The 24,999-nt window shown below is 41.1% G+C and overlaps 1 protein-coding gene and 1 long non-coding RNA gene across 2 annotated transcripts in view; both read right to left on the bottom strand.

Annotated features, from left to right (window-relative positions):
- Positions 1-23,739, bottom strand: part of UHRF1 (ubiquitin like with PHD and ring finger domains 1) — a 95,580-nt gene extending 71,841 nt beyond the window's left edge. The window contains exons 1-5 of the mRNA XM_085885691.1: positions 23,400-23,739; positions 14,976-15,272; positions 13,676-13,830; positions 11,894-12,109; positions 8,872-8,978 (exon numbers count right to left, since the gene is read on the bottom strand). Coding sequence (XP_085741817.1) covers positions 8,872-8,978; positions 11,894-12,109; positions 13,676-13,830; positions 14,976-15,272; positions 23,400-23,552 — 928 coding nt within the window. The 5' untranslated portion in view covers positions 23,553-23,739. The remainder of the gene's footprint in view (positions 1-8,871; positions 8,979-11,893; positions 12,110-13,675; positions 13,831-14,975; positions 15,273-23,399) is intronic.
- On the bottom strand, positions 6,451-8,865 carry LOC147025080 (uncharacterized). The gene is made up of 3 exons (XR_015059337.1): positions 7,126-8,865; positions 6,882-6,939; positions 6,451-6,622 (listed from the first exon to the last, which is right to left on the bottom strand). It is a non-coding gene; the product is annotated as an uncharacterized LOC147025080 (long non-coding RNA).
- Positions 23,740-24,999: the final 1,260 nt, after the last annotated feature.

The following is a 24,999-nucleotide window of genomic DNA, read 5'->3' as shown; positions in this document are numbered from 1 at the left end:
TATCTTGGTAGAGGATACTATAAACCAAAGAGACAAAGGGGTGTTGGACATCAATTTCGAGGAGATGGGATAATTGATACTCTAATGGGTATTGGTTCAACTATTCTTAAACATAAAGATCTAATTGGTTCAACTGCTTCTGCTGTGGGAAATGTAGCAGGTGCTGTAAAGAGCATAAAAGATGCCCAGAAGGAATCTCATAAATTACAAGCAATAAAAGAAATTAAGAAAGACAAAACTCAGTTGTCCCCCCAAGAACGACAGAAAATAATTCAAATACTTGGATCAGGGTTTCAAAAGTTTTAACATCTTTTTTCCTAAATAAATACAAGTATGGAAGCAATTGATAGTATCTATGATTTGGATGATACTATTATTATCTCAAACTCCACTAAAAAAGATTACTTCAAGGTAAATGCAATAACAGGAACAGACTGGAATACGAATGGTACAAAAAGTTTTGAAATAAATAATCAACAAACATATTTGAATCTATCCGAAAGTTTCTTGTTGTGTAAATTTAAATTCACTCAGGCTGCGACTAACACAAACGCTACACTTGTAAATGATTTCTTCTGGAAAATGTTTGATCGTGTGCGTTTGTATATTGGAACACAAGAAGTTGAAGCGGTTGATTATGTCTCTGCTGTATCTGAAATGATCAAATTTACACTCTATACATTCAGTGATAGAATGGGAAAGGGGTCTGTCGAAGGTTTTATTCCTGATATGTCAACAGGAACAAACACAGACCCTGGATATACTCAAAGGAAAGGAATGTATAATGATGATACAAAAGCAGAAAATAGTTTTACTGTGGCAGTTCCTCTTTAAGGTATATTTGGATTTTGTGATCATGATAAAGTTCTGTATGGTCTTAAAATTAGATTTCAACTACAAAGGAATGATAATGAAAATAGATTGCTTTTTGGTGTTGGTAGTGCTTTTGGTGAACAGAATAAATTTGTAATTGAGGATATGAGTTGGTATATCAGTGAATATACTCCTAATCTTAAAACAGAAGAGATGTTGAATCGAAGACTTAACTCAAAGAAACCACTCAGTGTATCATACCTCAAAAGAAGATGTCAACACGTTAAACTCAACCAAACTACTTACACGTGGAATTTGGGTGTTCTGGAAGGAAAGCCACGATATCTGTGGATCATTTTTAAAAAGCCAGATGGTGATACTGCGACTGATAAGAATAATGCATTGAGTGATAATGCTAAGGTGAAACAACTTCGCGTTTCTCTAGATGGAACATTTTATCCACGAGATAGATTGGAAATTAATTGGGAAAAAAATGATTTTGCTGAAGCATACAAGTCTTACCAAAAGGTGTGTGAAAGTAATGGAAATAAAGAACCTATTTTGGATATGACAGCATTTAGAAGTTTGTATACAATCTATGCGTTTGACCTGAGCGCTGAAAAGGAAACTATAAAGTCTAATCGAGTGGATACTTCCCTTTACATTGAAAGAGGAGAGAGTGAAGAAGTTGATACATATTGTTTGCTTTTGGAAGAAACAGAATTGCAGATTAATACAGATAATGGTGTGATGATTAGTCTCACATAATTTTTTGTTAAATAAATGAGTGGCAAAGTACCAACTGGGGTATATGTTAATCAAATCAATCTTCATAAACTATCATCTTGTGTTCAAAATCAAAAGCCTTGTACGATTAACGTTAATACAATTCAGAGAAAAGGAGCAGTAAGAATTGATGTTTTGCTCACAAGAGAACAGGTTAAAATCTTGAATGACACTGGCTCACTTAAAATTAAAATGACAAAATCAATGTTGAAAAAATATTTAATTAGAGAGACGAGTGGAGGATTTCTCCCATTTATAATTCCTTTATTTGCTGGTTTAAGTACGGTTGGAGCATTGACGGGTGGTATTTCAACAGCGGTGAAAACTGCCAACGAAAGGAAGGCTCAACTGCAGGCTCAAAAAGAATTGGAAAGACATAACAAAGAGTTGGAGAAACAAATTAGTGGAAGTGGTGTAATTGTAGATTTTGCTGAAAAACTTGAAGGTCTGCCTGATAAAGCGAGATTGTTAGTTGGAGATATGCTTTCTTCTATAGCACAAGCAGGTGTCAAATTAACGAAAAGAGGTAATGGATTATATCTTTCTAATAAATAAATGAGCATTGATGAGTGGTTGAAAGAATTTGGAAAGAATACAACATCAAATTTACAACTTGTCAAATATTGTAAGAAATTAAAAATTCATAATGTGGTTATTTGTATGAGAGATGAATTAACAAATGTGCCGAAACATACAAAGAATATTATTATGAACTTAGAAGATAATAATGGGAACGGTTCTCATTGGGTTTGTATTTTTAATAGTCAAGACAAATATTATTTTGATAGTTTTGGTCTTCCACCACCTGTTGAAGTCATAAAATTCTTACAGAATGGTGTTTATCAAACATTTCAAGTCCAAGAATTAAATTCCAAGTGTTGTGGTCAATTATGTCGATATGTGTTATTTCAACTCAACAAAAATAAAAAAATTTTTATGATATTATTTTTAATCTAATATAAATGACTTATGTTGGTAAAGATGGTTCTATCTTTGGTGTATCTCAAGAACTGGATATTGATTTATCAAATTATTACACAAAGGCACAGGCTGAACGACATAAATATAATATAACCAAAAATATTAACATGAAAAATGCTTATAAATTAAAAAATTATCCAAGCCCGACTGACGCGAATGACTTGGTGAGATTAAGTGATTTATCACAATATATATCCTTAAATAAAACGGCCGTGTATTCCAAAGATACAGAAGTGTTGATATTATCTCCAGGTCATACAGAATTCACAGTTCGAATTAAAATAATTTTTTATAAAGAAGGGCGTATCGTTTGTATGAGAATAGAACAATGGGGGTATGATATGAATGATTTAGGGTATAATTGGTCATTTAAAATTAACCTCGAAGACCTGGAACAATTAAATCAGTCTCGTAAGGAAGAATATTATCCACTTGGTATCGAGAATGAGTTTTGTGGGGCCACGATTAGTAAACAACAAATAAAATAATTTAATAAGGGTAAATATAATAATGGTTTTGCCCTTGTTTATCTCATGAAAACAGAAAAAACAGGATTATATATAATAAGTAAGGAAATACAAAATGATTTAACTATGGGAAGATGGGGAGGTGTTTCGTGCCATAATATTATTCTAACATATATTTCTAATACATAAATGACAGCAAGAAGGCTTCAAGAAAATTATCATTTCTGTGTCCAAGCATACCTTCAAGAAAAGGGTATTCGGTATTTTAATAAATATGTTCTACAACATAAGAATGAGGTATTTTCAATAAAAGATTGGCATTATGCTGATGTTGATAAACCGACAACTTTAGATTTAATTAGAATGTTAAATAATGAAAAAATTATAAAGTTAAGAAAAGGTAAGGCTCTTTTAGAAATTCAAAATAAATTTTATTGGTTTCCTGTTGTAAAAAAATTATTTTGGATACAGGAATAACAAGAAATCCTGATGAATATATGTATAATATTCTATGGGGTGTAAGCGATTCAAGGATAATAAGGGATGAGGAAGGAGTTGAAGAAGAGAGGGAAGAGGAGGAAAAGGAGAAGAGAGAGAAGGAGGAGAGGGAGAAGAAAGAGAAGGAGGAAAAGAAGAGAGAGAGGGAGGAAAGAGAGAAGAGAGAGAGGGATGAAAGGGAGGAAAGAGAGAAGAGAGAGAGGGAGGAAAGAGAGAAGAGAGAGGGAGGAGAGGGAGGAAAGAGAGAGAATGAATAAATATCAAAATATGGAAACCAGTGAGATTAAAAAAAAAGATTGGTGGTATTACAGAAAATAACAACCCACCGAGGAGGAAAACAAAGAATTGACAAGTCTATTTGCAATATTTTCTTCAAGACTATTGACATCACCAAGCTATTCATTTTAATTCAAGGTTTTCATTTTTATTTTTTTTCTTAAATAAATGGAGGAGAGAGTGAAGGCATTTCTAAGGATTCTTTATGTTTTAAAAATTAAGATTCAAATGTGCATGTTGGAAACTAAAAAGGTTTTTGCACTCTGCAGGAATTTTTCACATAAATAAATGAGTTATTGTCTCAAATGTAAAAAGAAAACCAATCCTAAAAATATTTCATATATTAAAAGTAAAAATAACAGGGTTATACAAAAAGGTATATGTTTGGTGTGTGGTTCAAAAAAAAATCAATTTATCTCCAAACACAAACGAGGAGGAGATATACAAAAGTTTTTATCAGGAAGTAAATTTACAACTACTGGAATACCAGGGGAATTACATCTTCCAGGGTATTCTTTCTGTGGTCCAGGCACAAACTTGGATAAAAGATTAGATGAGGTAGACAATCCTAAATTCTGGAGTAAGCCTATCAATAGAGTTGATGAAGTGTGCATGAGACACGATATTGATTATGGGAATACCACAACGTTGGAAGAAAAGCATGAAGCCGATAGAGAAATGTTGTATAATTTGTCTCTGATACAAAATCCAACCTTGAGAGAAAAAGTTGATCGGTTCATTGTGAAGAAGATGATCAGTGCTAAATTGAAACTTGGTCTTGGAAATTCAAAAAACTTATAGGCTCTAATGATGTTATTAAGACTGAAGAGCAATTAGCTGATGAATTACATAAACCAATATTCACAAAGTTTCAGAGAAGGAAAGTTTATTCCAAGGATGTTGATTATATCTGGTCTGCTAATTTGATTGAACTCAATAATGATAAGGGGTACAAGTATGCTTTAACCGTTATTGATTTGAGGAGTAGATACGTATGGGTTGTCCCATTAAAAAACAAAACAGGTAATACTCTTATGTTAGCCTTTCAACAGATATTTAATAAAAGTAAGAGAAAACCTAAAAAATTGTGGACTGATGAGGGTAGAGAGTTTTATAACAAGACATTTATGAATTTTCTAAAAAATAACAGTATTACATTATACAGTACCTTTAATGAAGGGAAGGCAGTTGTTGTTGAACGTTTTAATCGTACCTTAAAAGAGAGACTATATAAAAAATTCACACAACTCGGTTCACAACAATGGTCATCTTTTATTCAGGATATTGTGGAGAAGTATAATGACACGATTCACACGTCAACAAATATGAAACCATCAGAAACATTTACAAAATTAAAATATGAAAAAGAGATTAATGTCAGAAAACCTAAATTCAAAGTTGGTGATATCGTAAGAATATATAGGTGGAAATCTCATTTTGAAAAAGGTTATATTAAAAGATGGACCAACGAGCTTTTTAAAATTGTTGATGTAATAGATACGGTTCCTTGGACTTATAATATATATGATTTGGAAGGGGAAGAGATTTTAGGTTCATTTTATTCACAGGAATTACAAAAGACAAAGATAAATTGAAATTTTTTGACTCCGCCCCTTTTTGACTCCACCCACACAAACCCCACACAAGCCCCGCCCACACAAACCCCACACAAACCCCACCACACACAAACCCCTCACAAGCTCCAATAAATTGAAATTTTTTGACTCCGCCCACACACGCCCCTCCCACCGAAGCCCTGCCCACACAAGCCCCACCCACACAAGCCCCCACCACACACAAACCCCACACAAGCTCCACACAAACCCCACACACACATAAACCCCACCCCATACAAGCTCCACACAAACCCCACACAAGCTCCACCCATAATTCATCATATTCACATAATTAGTGATTAGTTAATTAGTTCTCCACACACATGTTTATTTAATTAAAAAATTATCCACCCATCCACACAAGCTCCACCCATCCACCCATCCATTTATCCACACAAACCTCATCCACATTCACCCCTCCCACATAAGCTCCACCGAAGCTCCGCCCACATAAACCCCGCCCACATAAACGCCTCCCACCGTGGCCCCGCCCACACAAGCCCCGTCCACACAAGCCCCTCCCACACAAGCCCCTCCCACACAAGCCCCGCCCACACAAGCCCCGCCCACACAAGCCCCGCCCACACAAGCCCCGCCCACACAAGCCCCGCCCACACAAGCCCCGCCCACACAAGCCCCACCCACACAAGCCCCACCCACACAAGCCCCACCCACACAAGCCCCACCCACACAAGCCCCACCCACACACACCCCTCCCACCGAAGCCCCACCCACACAAGCCCCACCCACACAAGCCCCACCCACACAAGCCCCACCCACACAAGCCCCACCCACACAAGCCCCACCCACACAAGCCCCACCCACACACACCCCTCCCACCGAAGCCCCGCCCACACAAGTCCCACCCCCTCATCCCCCCTGTGCGCCCCCACCTTTGACCCACCACCTCCCTCATCCCACCCCCACCCTTCCCCACACATGGGGAGGGGAGGGATGGGATGAGGGGGTGATGGGTCACTGGGGGAGCACACCTACCCCCCCCCAACCCCTCCCTCTCCTTCATGTCTTGATCCTCTTCTTGAAATTCAAAATCAAGTAATTGTAAACAAAACAAATATAATTTATTAATATTGAAAATATTAAATATTCATTTGCGAGAATGTATAATCTTTCCCAGCAATCTTCTTCAGATGTCTTGTGATTTCGAAACTCAGACACCATATTCTGTTTTGAAACAAAAAGTGGATAATAATTAGGTTTTATAAAGATAATTACATGGTAATATGAGTTAGCCTCGTTGACCACTGAATTAACACACCAGCCTCGTTGACCACTGGATTAACACACCAGGAGCCTGTCATCCTTTCAAGGCCAATAAAATGAATTCCAGTGTACTGACAAAACCGCGTTCAAACTAATAATGCAACCAACATAAGACGACATTCTAAAGAGAGAGTGATATTAATAATTCAGAAACATTTACCTCCAGAAAATCATGTGTTGTACAAGATTGCTTCAACAGCTGATGTTGTGTGATAGTGCTGAAAAAAAAAAAAATAATAAGTCAAGGGTATAGATGAAGAGACAGACAGAGAGAGATACAAACAGACAGGGAAAGCGACACACACACACACACACACACACACACACACACACACACACACACACACACACACACACACACACACACACACACACACACACACACACACACACACACGTCTCACCATTGGTTTAATTCATTCGAGATCAGAGGCCGTGATAAGACTTCGTACCAGTCATTATAAATGTCTTTCAATTCTCTTCTAAAATCATTGATCTCTTCAATAAGAGCATTCATTTGATGCACCTCATCGTGATATGTAAACTCAACTTCTTCCAATGACCTGTCAGGAAAAAAAAAAAATTTTTTCGCATTATCACGATTTAATATATAATCAATTGCTTCATCGTTCAAAGAGAAAACAATACACAAACTTACCAACTTTGTAGTGAGCTGTTTTGTTCATCGGAAGAGAGCGAGTCCATGTCTCTGGGCCGTGATAAGACGTCGTGTCAGTCTTTAAAAATGTTTTTCAATTCTCCTCTAAGATGATTGACCTCTTTAATAAGAGCATTAATTTCATGCACCTCGGGAAGAAAGATCGCTCATGTCTCAGTTGTAAAAATGAAAATCCCGTCTGGCAGAAACTTTGTCTGGCGAATCACTTATAAGGCAACGACGAGGAAATTACCTAAGCATTGGATGCCGCCACAGGAAATGACAGCTTGGAAAATAACTGGGAGATATATTTTCAAAACATACTAAAAATGCCCTAAAATGGTTTTGAATCAAATGTTTTCAGTTCGTGTTCTGAGATAAAATATAAACACGAGACCTTGTCTCACAGAATAGTTCCTATTTTTTCACAGCATGACTGTCCAAAACCACTTCCTCATTCACACAGCACGACCGTGTCAAAAAAAAAAAAAACACTTCCTCATTTTCACGGCATGAACTGAAAACATTTGAAACAAAACTTTTTTATGGCGTGGTTTATACACAAAAATGATTTGCAACTCGGGCGGTGGCCAGATGAGATCATTAAGAGAAGTTTATCATTTCGTAATGGCATAAAAGGGGTATCTTAAAAAATATAAAGATTCAAATGTTTTGTTTGTCAATATTTTAGATGGGGATTATTGTGCAAAGAAAATTAAACTATTGAAGGAATTTGAAAATGAACAAATCTTTATAGGTTCAATGAGTGAGCTGTTCAACCCCCAGGTGTTCAATTCAATGAGGTTCAACCTCCAGGTTAAAAGGGGAGACAAATAAATATACCTTGGGATAAAAAGGGGGTTTATTTTTAGGGAAAAAAAAATAGGAATCGCTGAAAATCCCCCATTCATTTACATGGGGAAAAGTGAGCCAGAACCAGTAAATCCACCCTACTACTATGTACCTTTGTTTACAATAAAGAACTTGTTGTTACAATGACCATTCATCCAAGCAAAGCCAACATGTTTCTTTGAAATGCCCAAACATCAAGTGTTTGAGAAGAGGAACATGAAATGTCCTCATAAACCTGTTTTGGTATCTCAAACATTTCTGCGTACATCTGTTTATGTTTAAAGCAAAATGTGAAGCTCCAAGTTTGCTCACAGAGGTCATGCCAAAATCTGACACACCACAACAAAAACAACTGAATGTACAGCTTATCAGTCATTCAATATGGATGATGTGATACCATTGAAAGCACACAATTCTGGCTCAATTACCTTCATACAAAAACAGGAAGGCGTTAAACGGTATTATTGCCGGTGAGCTCAAGTATAAACCAATCTGGCAAAGATGGTTCGAAGCCTCATAAGAGTTGTCCAAAAAAAAAAAAAAACACGTTGGCAAAGGTCATGTATTTAATGCAACTGTGATTCAATGAAGACCAGCACCAGCAGGAGGCACCTCCAAATGGACAGTTTGTAACACTCACGTTTGGTGGGCTGCTGTGTCGAGTTTGGCACAGTACCCGGCTCGTCCAGCCGATAGATTTCATCCGAAAACTTGATCTTGCATTCATCAAAATCATCAGCACACTCACTGCAGAGTGAAAAAAGGAAGAAGGGTGGGTTGTAGATATTAAAGAGTAAGTAGTTGTTTGTTTGTTTTTAAGACAAAACACAACCCCCCCCCCAAACCCCCAACCCTCAGATGAATCAAAATCGCTGCCCAGATGCTGAAACTAGAAAACAGGGATCGACCGAATGCATCAATTGATATCCCTCCACCCATGTTAATGGTTGATTTCAATTTTAAAAAAATTAATTCAAAATCCATTGGGACCATACTCTTATACAGAGCATTGGTGCCACCAAAGCAATCTCCTGGGCTATTGGGCACAATCCTGGATGGGTCACCACTCCGACGCAGGATACTCGAATGGCTCAATCATCCCAGCAAGATGGGACCTCAGAAGGATAACAGGCTGAGTCAACCTAACCAGGTATTAATTCAACGGCTAAGCGGGATTTGAAATCACAACCGTAGGATCCCAAGTCCACCACCCTAACACTATTAACGGTTGATTTCAATTGAAGGTCACACGTAAAATCAAAAGGTGACACGAGAGAGAAGAGAGCAAAAGTAGACACAACATTCAGATGCTTTAAACTTGTTATGTCTGTAAATTCAAGTAAATGACATGTGACCTTTTGAATTCAAAATCTAATCAGTTCATCTTTGTTCTACAATTCACACTTGCACCGAGTTTCGTTGAAATTCCTCGAGCGGTTTACAACTTATCGTGGTAACAAAACAAAAATAAACAAAACGGTAACGGACAAATGGACAACACAAAAACATGATGTCCCCTCTGGCCTTCGGCTGTGAAGGCATAAAAATGGGTAAATTGCAAACAATTGTTTAACCAAGTCGGTAAATTTTTTAAAAGCTTAAGTCGGTAAATACTGATATGCAAACTGTTGGTAGGTTAAAGTATAAAGAGCAAAAATATCACAAAAACGAGCACAATCCACTCAAGGAAAAAAAACTTCTATCACGGAGAAAAAGCGATGAAAACAACTACCGCATCAAAATAAATCTCGAGACAAAGGAATTGAATTAAACCTCTTAATCTGCAGACAATACTGAAATTTGAGCCTTCGACGTTCTCATTCTCAACTTCACAATGGCGGTGGCCATTCAATGCAAAGCATGCTGGGAATTGGGCTCGAGAAGTCGCCATTTCACGGTGCGCGTCAGGAAGGCGTTATGTGCCGCTGCGGAGCGACCCCAAAAACTCACAATGATGGCACTTTTGGACTGCAATTAAAAAGAAGAATCCCCCCCCCCCTCCCCGGGACACAAATAAATAAAGCTCTCTCTATTAAACGGCCAAATAAGAAAAATAAAATTGCTTCACTTTAAAATACGCCTTACAATCAACAAATAAATATTTATAACTGTAAACTCTCCCAAATCGCTCACCAGAATCCATAAGGGGATCAAACAAAGAGTATGATGTCTCTTTACGAGTGTACACATTAGTCATATCAAAGCACAAGTCATTCTATTGACGATCTATTTATTACGTACTCAAAACAGGATGGGATAAAATGAGCCCTTGAGAAGTATACACATCGAGGGCCAAGTAGAATTAACTGCACCGATTAAAGTACTCTCATATATGGTCCGTACACACTGGCTGATGCAACTGGGAACCTGAACTTTGGATCCCCTTTTATCATCATGCAGTGTAACAAACTCGCTTCTCTGCTGCTATAATTAAGAAAAGCAAGGCAAGAGATTATGACATGAGAGAAACGAGGGCAGTTGAGTGTGGGAAGTGAAGAGAGAGCTTGGGAGAGAAGGGAGCGTTTCGGATGAGGGCATGTATCAAGCATATGGTGGTGGGGTATGCGAGGTCAAAATTCCGGCATATTTATCGACGTATTAAAAAGATGATCCTTCATTGCCTTTACTCAACAAACACGAGACGCAAACAGAAAAAGAGAACATACACCAGAGCAAAGTGAGTATACTGTATCTATGAAACCAGCAAGGAGACGTAACCAGTTGAAAACATAAAACACCAGTTGCGGCATCGGTCACACCCACAACGCTCAAGTCTATCCGGCGACACCTACCTTATCGACACAAGTATACTTAGAATTAAAATTCAAGTTAAAGAGTGAAGCAAGCAGCAAGCCTTCGAAAAGCATCCCGTAAACAATAAATATTCTATTTTAGTGCATTTTGCACCAATATAAAGTGAGACTCCATTAGGCACTGCTCGTTTCAAAACAATCAGAAATTTGATGTTCAGTGTCGCTGAGGGTGAAGAGTCGGGAAAAAAACTCGATGAACGGACATTCTCAAGGATGATCCTCGTTGTAAAGGAAATTTTTGGACGAAACAAACGTTCCTTTGTCTGCTCGTGGGATAAAGCCCAATTTACTTATTCGCTGCTCGGCGAGGATGCTCAAGCATCAAACATGGGACACCTTGTTCATTGACAAAGCTGGTGAACTCAATTTTTTTTTTTTTTTTAACAAATTATTCGGTAAATTTTCACCCCACTTGTCCGATAACAAAGGACAAATTCATTTTGGGGCAGTTTTTACTCAAAGAACAAAACAAGTTTGAAAGAGAGGAAATGGGTCGCCGAATGGACACGGAGTACATGCAAGAAGGCTTGGCAATGGAGAACAGATGTTGAACACAATTAGTCGATTCATTACTGTAAAGGTCAGGGATTATAGGTATCACTGGCCTTCCAAAGCAAGTACCCAATCACACAGGGAAAGCAAGAAACATGACGACACCCTAAAAGTCACCAATTAACAATGAAAAACCAAGTTGTGTATAAAAAGAAAAAACTTGAGGGTTTCAACAAATTCAAAAGAAAAATAACAAACATGCGTTGGTGTGTTGACTGAGCCTACAGAGCGGACCAGTTACACGAGTAGCAGGCCCTCCACAGGTATGGAAAACGCAAAACGAGTGCAAGAACTCACCCAATGAGCAGCCGAGCAAACACCTCGGTGATGGTGCGTGTCCTCCGCTTTCGCAGGATCTCGGCGTGGTACCAGAAGCCTCGTTCAAGTGGTTCATCGGTATTGTAGTTCACCAGTGCCACCACACCGACGTCCAACTCATCCCACAAAAGCTTATGGCGGGCACGGGGCCTCATGTTCACCGCAGACACCGGAACCACACCATACTCTGGAAAACTGTGGCAAACCATCATTCACTGACATTGTGATCCTGTACCATGACTGGGGTTAAAAACTTTTTCTACATGCAAGTCATGACATCATGGTGCTCAAATAAGACATCCAAGTAAAGCTGAGACCTGAGAGCAATTGCCTCACTCACACAGTGAACCTTTCCTGTGCTGGAACAGCCGAAACGTTACCTCGCATCTAAATCTCGCAAGGAAACCTCGCCTTCATCCTAAAAGGCAGCATTCCTGCAGGATGCTTTCCCCATACCATTCCAGTGGATGGAACTATTTGTGGATCTAGCAACGGGAGTACATTCCCAGCCCTTATGACACCAAGGAATTCTACACCGAAGTAGAAACAGTCAAGAACACTTCAGAAATGTTACGTCCTTTGGAGTAAAATGGTTTGGTGAAGCAAATGGGGCACAAAACCACATCCACAACGGCTGTTCTGTGACGCATAAATATTTAAAATAAATAAATAAATGGCTGCCGTCATTGCAATGAAACACATTAAACATAAGCAATACAATGTGATGACACAAGTGCAGTGACTTTGAAAATAAAACTCAACAAAGGGTTTAATGCTGGAATTGCACTCGGAACACGTTTCACATAAAACTTGTATGGACACCCAAGCCAACGTGCAAGCTTTCTCAGCACTCCCTTCATGACTTGCACTCTTGGCATGATTTAATATTTTGAAAGATAGTTCAGAGTTCCACTCACAAACAGTTATCGGTCCCCCCCCCTTCTGGTTTCACCAGAGGGGACTACAGGTTTGCTGTCAGTCTGTCCGTCCTACCTGTGGTTTTTCAGAATTTTCCCCATAACCCTTAAACATATTCAACAGAAACTTGATGCATGGCTTTAGCATGATAAAATATCACATCGGTAGGGGACATGAATTGCAACACAATTCTCGCTCTTGGTTATCTTGGACGACATGATATTCAAAGCTCATGGTGGAGCTTGCACATTAATCTCCCTCATCAGTACGCATTGGTATACTGTGGAACCCTCGACATTCACGGATCTGACATTGTCGAAGCTCATGTATTCATTGTTTATAAAATGTCACCTGCTTCGACATTCGAAGCCTTGTGCTTCACATATTGGCATTTTTGTATTATTGTATTGTCTTTTTTTTTTAAACACTTGAGGACTGGTCTCCTTCATCCACTGCCACTGATATCAATCCAGCCTGGAAATTCTTCCACAGAAACATACTCTGTCATGAGCTTATACCATGTATTTAATAAAAAAATAAATTGTTTAATAAAAAAATACCTTTTCCCCGTTTTTCAATTGAAACAATGCCCCGACATTCGCAGCATTTTTCAGGAATGTATCTCCCACGAATGTCGGGGTCTTACTGTACTTTTACTCAAACTAAAAGGACATCTTAAGAAAATGGAGAACACAACACGGCGTTTGGAATTTGAAAACGAGATCCCAGCATCGTGAACTCAGTGCTTGGATGGAAAAGCCAAACACCACATTGCCAAATTCACAGGTTATTCTTTGAATGCATATAAAATAGCAATGTTACTAACGAGAAAGACTTCCTCACTCATCGTATTTTATGTGGTAGACGATATCATCATCCACAGCCTGCGACGTTGATGGTCTGACATCATCCGTCAGGCCATCGCGTGTCACGTTCATCAGCTGGGCCTCAAACCAGGCACCTGTATTGATATCACGGATGTCCACCAGTTCGTTGATCTGAGAAATCAAGAGAGGCAAGTAAGAAAGGAAATAATATTGATGAGAAACGCACAACTTCACATATATTTGTGGGAGAGCGAAAAGGTTATGACGTTGCTCAATATATATATATATATATATATATATATATATATATATATATATATATATATATATATATATATATATATATATATATATATATATATATATATATATATATATATATATATATATATATATATATATATATATATATATATATATATATATATATATATATATATATATATATATATATATATATATATATATATATATATATGAGCCTGGTGTTGGCGCAGTGGTTAGGGCAGCGGCTTGGGATCCAAGAGGTCCTGAGTTCAAGCCCCGTTGGGCCACTGAATTAATACACCAGGGGGTTGACTCAGCCTGTCATCCTTCCGAGGTCGGCGAAATGAGTACCAGTATACTGGGCCTGTGTATACCCCGGTTAAAAGAGGTGTACCATATCCCTGTGTCGTAAGACGTGACCAGGGTTGCGTCAGGAAGGGCGTCCGGCGTAAAACATGTGCCAAATCACTATGCGGATCATAATGGATGATCCGCTGTGGCGACCCCTAACGGGAGCAGCCGAAAGAAGAAGAAGAAGATATATATATATATATATATATATATATATATATATATATATATATATATATATATATATATATATATATATATATATATTCGCAAAAATGGGCATCTCATTAACAGAACCATTTACCTCTAATGTGTCGACATATTAGATATGCAAAATGTTCATTTTTATTTCCCCAAGCTGTCAGGTTTATGTTCCTCAACCCCCTCTCCCCGCCCATCTATCGCAGCCCTTCCATCCCCTCTCAAACTTCAGCTGCTCAGATGATGCACAGATTGGTGAGGAGCGATTGCAAGGCTAACTTGATAAAATATAAATGAAACTGTACACCATCACAGGACAAACCTCAACTTTGAAATGACTTTTGTTTACAAGTTCATCGGTCTTTCTATTGCTGTTAGGAAACCACATCGAAGAGAACAGAAAAGGATTTTAAGCAATAACAAAGACAGATTACAAATTTTATAACTTTTGTGGAAATGCACAGAGGAAGTAGGATATGAGGGTGCTGATGTCCAACCTTGTACAATCCAAAACCTGGATCTATAGCCACAACAGCTCCACCCGTCACTTCACCCTCGACGGGCACCTCGCCGCTGGTAGAGTTTTTGTCCGAATCACTCTGACCAGAGCCACAACCAGAGTCACTGTCCGACAGCTCTCCGCCATCTCGCGGCACCGCCGTTTGAGTCTGTTCTGCACCGTCGGTCAGGGTTTTGCTGTTGGCTGCACCTTCAATGGGAGTCTGCCGTGGCAGCAGCTGCACTATCTCGTTTAGGCCGACGCTGTAGTCAAACAACGTGTGTCCATCCTCCATCTGAATCCGGGTGGAGAGTAGGTAGCACAAAATGAACTGCAATCACACTTTTACTTCAATGTGGTGTGCCATCTAGTATTGTTAAACAGTGCCAAAGACATCTCCCCCAAATTGTTTTTCATGATGATGAAACGCTTACAACAAATTGATATGCAACTTTTAGGAATCAAAGATAATGGGAGTTAAAGTACATACATGTGATGTATAATAGTGTGCAGACAATAGGACACTGCATAACAGCTGGTAGATAGAGATAAAGATAATCTATTATGCAATTGAACAGTACAAACAGCAGCGACGTGTGCAAATAAATTTGCAATGATGGCGAGAGTCAAAGATGGTTGGAAATTTTCACGATGTGAAAAGCATGAGCTACAACATGCAGGAGTGAATGGCCACTCTTGGATCCCGAACAAAGGTGGGAGAAAGGATTGCGGTCGAGGAGAGGGAGGGAAAGTGTCCAGAACCGGAGAGAGGGAGGGAAGTTGAAATGTGGAAGGTTTCAAGAGGGTGAGAGTAAACAAAGGGAGACATACAAAACATACAGACAAGGCCAAAAATTCCACCATTTTGCATACATAATATGTAAATGGGGCATGATAGGAAATCCAAAAAAAAATTATCTTGGCTGCCAAACATACCATGCAAAGGAACAACATTAATGATCCAGTTTTGTTTCGCAATACCCATCTGAGATATTTACAAAATTGTGAAACAAATTTAAAGAAATCGCCGTGAGTCAAACCACACGCGATTTAAAATTTAAAAATAAATGCAATCCCAAACATTTCCTCTCGACACTTGCCAAGATGGTTCACCGCCATCTTAATTTGATGTGTACCCACAATCTCTCAAACCCAGTCCGTCCATGAGGTCATTCCAATTGCATTTCCTTCCGACTGTCAGCAAGTGACATATCCATCCCTGCAGTTTCTCGACAAACAGTTCAATGACTCACTTTTAAACCTCATACGAACACACGATTATAGGTGTGTACTTTGGTGTGGCTGCACTGCACACCGCTTTGTGGCAGAAACCAGTGAGATATTGCAAAAAACAAATCTCGAGATGAAACGTCTCCGCTGCATTGTCCTGCTTACCTGTGTTCCTCGCTCCTCTCCCTATGTACGATTCACTGCATTTTCATGGGAAGGCATTTTTGGGGGTTTTTTCTATTGCGCTGCCAGTTTCCTCACATTGTTAATGACCCACTTCCTTCTCCACCAAATGAAAGTTCGATTCTCACGGCTGCTCATTCTTGCCAACCCGCGCTCGTCAAGCATGGCAATGCGAGTAAAGGGAGGCCTTTATCATGTGGTGGCCTAACATAGGCCGGTTTAGGGTAAGGAGCATATTTTGTGCTATCACAAGTTGCTTTATCCTTCGTATCTTGAAAGCGGTGAGCAATCGATGATGTATGCAAGAGGCGGTGGGAAAAAGGCCAACCTGTGACAACTAGGATCGAGCAAAGGAAGAAAATGGAAGATGATGGGAGAAAGGAGCATAAGGGAATGCAAGAGGATTCAGGTTGCTTAGATACGACAAGATGCAGGAGTGTGTAAAGGTGGGTGACAGTGCTGCTGCGGATATCCAACATCCCCACCACCTCCCCTCAACTCCAACCCACAACCTCCAAACCATCACCCACCAGGAAGAGCAATGTAAAAGCAAGGCGGCTTTGCAAACCTTCCTGGAGCACTTACACTAAAATAAGGAATGCAACATCTTAATTTATTGAACAAAACAGCATCGACTCGACCAAACAATCCTGGACGAGGATATCTTTTCAAAACAAACTTTGCCATCCTCAGAGCAAAGCGACAATGTTTGCCAAACAAATGCTTCCATAAAGCAGGGAAGAAAAGATCACTTCCACGTTGGGAACAGCCTTCAGACATATCTGGCAAAGCTCAAGCAAAAACGAGAAAAATGGTGGAACCTTAAAGAACGGCAATGGCACTTTAAGGCCTTCGTCAGTTCCTGCGAACTTTCCATAAGGATAACATGTATGCATAATCTATAGGTAAGGCAAGCAAGGAGGATTTTAACTTGGGAAGAAAGTTAAGGATTCAGAAAAGTCTGCATGACTGTTTGAACCGCTCCGGTGATGGCGCTTTGCGAACCCACGTGACAACAAGAACAGGCACTCAGTAGAACGCATACCTTCGCCAACGCTACATTTTGCCCCCCCCCCCAGAAACCATTGATTGTGAGGGTATTTAATCCCATACCACATCTGCCATCTCATATGTGTTATGATGGCTTAAAAACATTAAATTTCCTGCTGTTTGACACTGCTTCACGTACATTGTGCAATTTCTGTATGAACTCCCTGACCTTTTTGGGTGTCGGTGTCAAGTCAATCTGATGACAACTGGTCACATTATAAGAAATAAGTTCAGTGACACCCCCCCCCCCCAATGCTTTGAACTCACCAATAAAGTCACTGTCAAATATTACACATCACAGGATAGGGAATTGAATTCTAAACATTTTGAATCTACTTACATGCAAATTGTATAAGAATTGACCGCGTTATGATAATAAAGGTCGTTGACCGCCCTGACCTTTGACCCAAACCGCTAACAAAGGTAATGATGTCATTGTGTCATATCGTATATCACAAGATTGGGCATTGAATTCACAACATTTTGGCATTGGTTGCATGAAAATTGGATTTCAAAATAAAAAAATAAAAAATAAATAAATAAATAAATAAATAAAAATCGACCGCATTACGGAAAAATGACGATTTTGACCTTTTCCTGACCTCGACCTTGACCTTTGTACTCTTAATTTTGTAATTGTTATTAGAGTGTGGGGAACAGAACAGTCAACATTTTGGTGTTGGTTTCATGCAAATCGGATAAGAATTGACCGTGTTATGACTAAAACCACACATTTGCAATGTCGTGACCCCCCCCCCCGACCTTTGACTCCCAACCGCTAATAAGGGTTATTAACCTCCGCCATCTTCGAAGATGGATGGAGGTGACTGTTTTCACCCCTTTCTGTTTGTTTGTTTGTTTGTGAACAGTATTACGGAAAAACTCCGACGGATTTCGACGAAACTTGGTGGGGGGGTTAGGTATGGTCCAAGATCATGCCATTAAATTTTGGACTTGGTCCCTCCCCCCCAAAAAAAAATTGTTCGAGAATTTTTTTTTTTTTTTTTTTTTTTTTGCATTTCTGCATGTTTTAAGTGATTTCCAACCCCCCCAAAAAAAATTGTTACCCCCCCAAAAAGAGAAATTTTTTTTGCATTTCCACATGTTTTAAGAGATTTCCAACCCCCCCCCAAAAAAAATTGTTCGAGAAAAAAAATTTGCAACTTTTTTTTTCAACAAAATTACGATTTCTTTTTTTGCATTTCTACATGTTTTAAGTGATTTCCAACCCCCCCCCAAAAAGATTGTTACCCCCCAAAAAAGAAATTTTTTTTGCATTTCTACATGTTTTAAGTGATTTCCAACCCCCCCCACAAAAAATAGAGAAATTTTTTTTTTTTTAATTTATACATGCTTTAAGTGATTTCCAACCCCCCCCCCAAATAATTGTGAGAGAAAAAAAATTTTCAACTTTTTTTTCAACAAAATTTCGATTTCTTTTTTTTGCATTTCTACATGTTTTAAGTGATTTCCAACCCCCCCCCCCCAAAAAAAATTGTTGGAGAAAAGAACTATAACTGTCAGCACTGTTGACATCATATTTAATGAATAAGATAAGGTTCACTTGAGTGACCTAGCAGTATTGGCGGCGGAGGTTTTGCACTCTCCCGAGTGCTCCCCCTCAAGTTACGTCATTGTGTCATGTCACATATCACAAGATGGGGCATTGAATTCTGAACATTTTGGCATGAGTTGCATGCAAATTGGATACAAATTAACCGCGCTATGGTAAAAAGACGATTGACCTTTTCATGACCTTGACCTTTGACCCGATCGCTCCCAAAATCTAATCAAATGGTCCTCGGATAATAACCAATCATCCCACCAAATTTGCTGCGATGCAATTCAATACTTTTGGAGTTATGCGAATAACAAACAAACAAACAAACAAACACACATATTCACAAATAAATAAATAAATAAATACACAGCGATCAAAACATAACCTTCGCAACAAAGTTTGCGAAGGTAAAGATGCTCGCCATATGATCCAGAACAAAGACCTTCAAATCCACATCACACTCGACGATCATCATGGTCGTTAGATCAGACATAGTTGAGCTTTCCCCGAAACAGAATTATAAGTGAGTTTTACCCAGCATTCCATAACTCTGCGCTCACACAGCACCACTTGCTCTTATTGGATACTCGACGAGACTGGAGTGACAAATCAAACAATTTTGGGGAACAAAATATTTCAACCTCATAAGAGCATATTAAAAGGAAACAACACAAAATACCAAAGAACTACCCATGACCACAAGAATAAATAAATAAAAATTAAGATTGAAATTTTTAACAAAATCCCCTAATGGTGGAAGCCACCAAGAATGCAATCTGTGCCACGGCTTTGTTGAAGAAGAAAAAGTGTTTCATGAGCAGATCCCGGCAACCAACCTGACAATAAGCTCGTCTTTTTTATAATAAAAAAATACATTTCCAGAAGAAATAAGAATAAAAATGTGAAATTGAACACGTCAGCCCACATGGGACTGCCGGGCATGACGAGGTGGCGTCAAGCTGCCATATTTACTCTCCGCCATGTGCTTTTCCCCTTTTTCCTCAGCCAGGACATTCATCCTCACCAAACCTCCTCAATTCAGTTACACAAGAACCTTAACCTCAGCATATGAAAAGGAAAGACAGCAGACGAGGTTCTGGACCGACCGATAAAAACAAAATATATTCACACATAACTCAAGGAGTTCTTTCTCAAATTACTGAGAGAAGCTGCAACGCAAAGGAACAGCTCGAGTTCAATCACCATGGCAAAGGATTTCCCTTTTCCTGTCAGTTATATAGAACAGAACAGCAGGTATCAAAATTGCCTTTTGACCTTCACAAGTAAACATGCCAGGCCAAAGAACAAGAAACAAGATGTGATCAATCTTTAACCACTTCTCATATCCTTCAGCCGTCAAACACGTCTATGTGCATTCAGCTGAGGCACGTCGGGCACGTACAAAGCTCTGACATCAAGGCATTTCATCCTTGCTGGATGGAAACACACACAAACGTCCACCTTGCCGTAAAAGGCGTGTGGCATTGCCACGTGTGGAATATTGATAGATGGGCAAAGCTCTTGTCATGTTCGGCAAATGTAAAGTGCACACACAAAACGAAGATGAAAAATCAGTTCGGTTGAAAGGTAAGGACAGCTCTGGTTCGATGGATCACGACTAAATGTAGTCCGCTTCGAAACATGGTGGGACGGATTGTCTACGAATGGCAGAATGTCAGAACGAATAGGAAAGGCCACGTGATGAAGTGCAGTGGCGGCTTTGTTCCTCAAGTACCCTTTCTATCACAGAAGAAAAATGCAAAACAAGACGCTTTTGTTCCCTCCATCGCCAAGGCAACAATCAAAAACAGATAAAAAAGCAAATCTTGTAAAAAAAATAATAATTAATGAACAGGATAACAAGCCGTCATCCTCACAAAAAAGAACCCCCGATATTTTAAGAGTTGGGTGGTGATTCCAAGAAAAAAAACATGACACGACGACGACACCATGGTCAGGACACATGGCAATTTGAGTGAATGGATGGTGTTCGAGGCTTGGATGATGTACAGGGTTGCTTTGTGTGGAAATCACCAATTTGTGCAAAGGGGGCCAACTGTAATAATACACAACATGGACATAAACACTCACACGCAGACATGACCCCATGCGCAGATGCAGACGCGTCCCCGTGCAAGGATGCAGATGCGTCCCCCGTGCGCAAACGCAGACACGTCCCCGTCTGCAGACGCAGACGAGAGTCCGTGTGCAGACACAGATGCAGACCCGTGAGCAGACGGGTGCTCTTGCTCGCCTGCGCGTGCCTGCTCCTGTTCCTGCTCGCCCACGGGGCGCCTGCTCATGCTCGCCCATGGGCGCGTGCAGACGCAGACGAGAGTCAGTGTGCAGACACAGATGCAGACCCGTGAGCAGACGAGTGTTCTTACTCGCCTGCAGGCGCCTGCTCCTGTTCCTGCTCGCCCACAGGCGCCTGCTCGCTCACGGGCGCCTGATCCTGTTCCCCCACAGGCGCCTGCTCCTGCTCGCCCACGGGCGCCTGCTCCTGCTCGTCCACGGGCAACTTTTCATGCTCGCCCACTCCTGCTCGCCCAAGGGTGCCTGCTCCCGCTTGCCCGCTTGCTCCTGCTCGCACGTACGAATACACAGACACAGACGCATGCGCAGACGTATGCGCAGACGCAGACGCATGCGCAGACGCAGACGCAGACGCAGACGCATGCGCAGACGCAGACGCAGACGCAGACGCATGCGCAGACGCAGACGCATGCGCAGACGCAGACGCATGCGCAGACGCAGACGCATGCGCATGCGCAGACGCAGACGCAGACGCAGACGCATGCGCAGACGCATGCGCAGACGCATGCGCAGACGCATGCGCAGACGCATGCGCAGACGCAGACGCAGACGCATGCGCAGACGCATGCGCAGACGCATGCGCAGACGCAGACGCAGACGCATGCGCAGACGCAGACGCAGACGCATGCGCAGACGCAGACGCAGACGCATGCGCAGACGCAGACGCATGCGCAGACGCAGACGCATGCGCAGACGCAGACGCATGCACAGACGCAGACGCAGACGCATGCGCATGCGCAGACGCAGACGCATGCGCAGACGCGTGCCGAAGCGCAGACACATGCTCAGATGCATATTAGATAAAAGAAACGTTTATAGAATGTGCTCGATACAACAATCACGGACTAACAGAAAATAACAATCATTGACAAAGAGGTTTTTGTACATCCGAGAGATTGATACCCTCATGAAGCACCGGAACACCTGCAACCGAGAAATACCCAATGAGAATTTAACAGGAGGGGAATTTTACAGCTTGCAGCAGCTTTCACAACAACTGCACATTATCACAAAATCTTCCCACTGCCCACTCTTCTGAGCTTATAAAATGGAGCTTCAGCTCAACGGTCAACACATTATAAAACACGTTGAACCATTTCCGCTTTCAAACAAATTGTTTTGTTATCGACAATAAACAAGCGTGTGCGATTCAACGGACGTGTCTTCAGACTCAGGTCGAGGAGCAGCAAGAGGTCAGCGAGACCAACACTTCGTGCATCTATTACGTATGCAGAAATTAAAATAAACCAAGTTGAGAACCTCCAGCATGTCAGGTACGGTCTGAGGATCTGCGTCGCCCCCCGCTCCCCCCCCACCCTCCCAACATTATCGGACGTGTTTAACCCCCTCCCCCAACCTCCCAACATTATCGGACGTGTTTAACCCCCTCCCCCACCCTCCCAACATTATCGGACGTGTTTAACCCCTCCCCCACCCTCCCAACATTATCGGACGTGTTTAACCCCCTCCCCCACCCTCCCAACATTATCGGACGTGTTTAACCCCTCCCTCCCAACATTATCGGACGTGTTTAACCCCCTCCCCCACCCTCCCAACATTATCGGACGTGTTTAACCCCCTCCCCACCCTCCCAACATTATCGGACGTGTTTAACCCCTCCCCCACCCTCCCAACATTATCGGACGTGTTTAACCCCCTCCCCACCCTCCCAACATTATCGGACGTGTTTAACCCCCTCCCCCACCCTCCCAACATTATCGGACGTGTTTAACCCCCTCCCCCTCCCCCACCATTATCGGACGTGTTTAACCCCCTCCCCCACCCTCCCAACATTATCGGACGTGTTTAACCCCCTCCCCCACCATTATCGGACGTGTTTAACCCCCCGCCACGAAGCGAGTCGATCTATTTAAGGAATCGCCCAGACCAGACTTCGTTCCTTTGAAGTGTGGAATAAAATATTCAAACTTGTATCACGTTAACGGCTTTCGGTGAGAAGTTAAATAAATTAAATAAATGAAGCAGCGCCGGCAAAATGATCCGTGGACAACCCCCGCCATAGTGGTACTCGAACCCGGAACCCTCGAGATGCCGAGGCAGGAAGGGATACGAACCACCCACCTGCTTTCCGCGATAGAAGAGCCTCTGGTTGGCAGGGTCAACGTCGAAGACCTGCCGGATCCGTTCCCTCAGCTCCTCCACCTTGGTGAGCTTCGAGAGCTGGTCGAGCGACTCGGTCCGCCGGCCGTCCATGGTCCGCACCTGGATCCACATGGCGACTACCGGAGAGAGCTCGCAAAGCGCGCCGTCTGTGCTCTCTGGAAGAAAAAAAACTACTCCGGGGTGAAGGTTCAGAGAATGCGACGAAGAGGCGCAGCGGCGAAACGAGCCGCCCCGCTCTGACTGAATGAGGCTTCGAGAACAGGAAGGGCGCGCTAATGGCGCGAACAAAGTATCGCGAGATCTGCCTCGTCGCGCTGCTGTCGGGCCGCCTCAAAATCACAACTGCACTTCCTTTTCTGCAATAACTTCGCGTCAGGGAATCGTTGACGGTGTAAAATAAATAAACATTTAATAAAGCACCGTTTGCAAATCACCTTTGAAGTCGTTAAGTTCGGCAAAATCGCGGTTTTCGTGACGTCACTCGCTTTTGGCGGGAAGACACCACCCTGGATTAGGCCTCGCCCATGTAGGCCTTTTGAATATATTTTTCCACCCTCTTCTCGGAGGCGTAAACATTTAACCGTACTACACTCGACAGCAAGGTTTTGTACCAGCTTGCGTTAACATCATCGTCGGCTGAGCAAGAGTCTTCAGTTATAGGCCATCGTTCGTTAGACAATCGTGTTGGCAACCCATTTTAATTGTGACGTCACGTTAAAAATTTTTAAACCAACAATATGCAACTCGGCGCACTGCAGCCGTTTCCAAAGTCGATTACACTATCGAAGTAGATTATACTAAGTCGATGAATAATTGCTCAACGTCTTTACTTTCTGGTAGTTTACTTTTTTTGATGTTTAAAACATCGTCGAGTTCCTGTGAACCCCAACCATCTCATCCTCTCCCAACCGAAGAAGTGCACCGGAGGAAAAATCATACCGTCATTCGTGGCAATCGATATAAAATAAACAAACTATTAAATAATACACTTGTTCGTGTGTCTATCCGTCCGGGGGACTCCAAGTCAATGAATCCTTACCAAACACAATACTTATGAACGAGAGGATTAGTTTAATAGTTTAATGTCGTGTTATCGACCATCTGCGATAAACAAGATGGCGGCGCCCTTGGGTGTATATATATATATATATATATATATATATATATATATATATATATATATATATATATATATATATATATATATATATATATATATATATATATATATATATATATATATATATATATATATATATATATATATATATCGAACTGGCAAGTACAACTCGTCGGTCGCTTCGCTGATGGAGATATTAAGAGTAGCGGGAGAGAAAGTGGGAGTGAGAGAGAGAGAGAGAGGGAGGAGGGAAGAGAGGATGGAGGGGAAGCTGGGAGGGGGTGTGAGAGAGAGAGAGAGAGAGAGAGAGAGAGAGAGAGAGAGAGAGAGAGAGAGAGAGAGAGAGAGAGAGAGAGAGAGAGAGAGAGAGAGAGAGAGAGAGAGAGGTTTCGTGGGGGAGCAATGAGGGGACAGAGAGAGAGTAAGAGGGTGGGGGGG

Source organism: Eptatretus burgeri, chromosome 6 (genome assembly GCF_056783735.1).
Source record: "Eptatretus burgeri isolate ZD-2024b chromosome 6, Ebu_testis_v1, whole genome shotgun sequence".
Lineage (NCBI taxonomy): Eukaryota > Metazoa > Chordata > Myxini > Myxiniformes > Myxinidae > Eptatretus > Eptatretus burgeri.
This window is presented reverse-complemented; position numbering and strand designations above follow the sequence as displayed.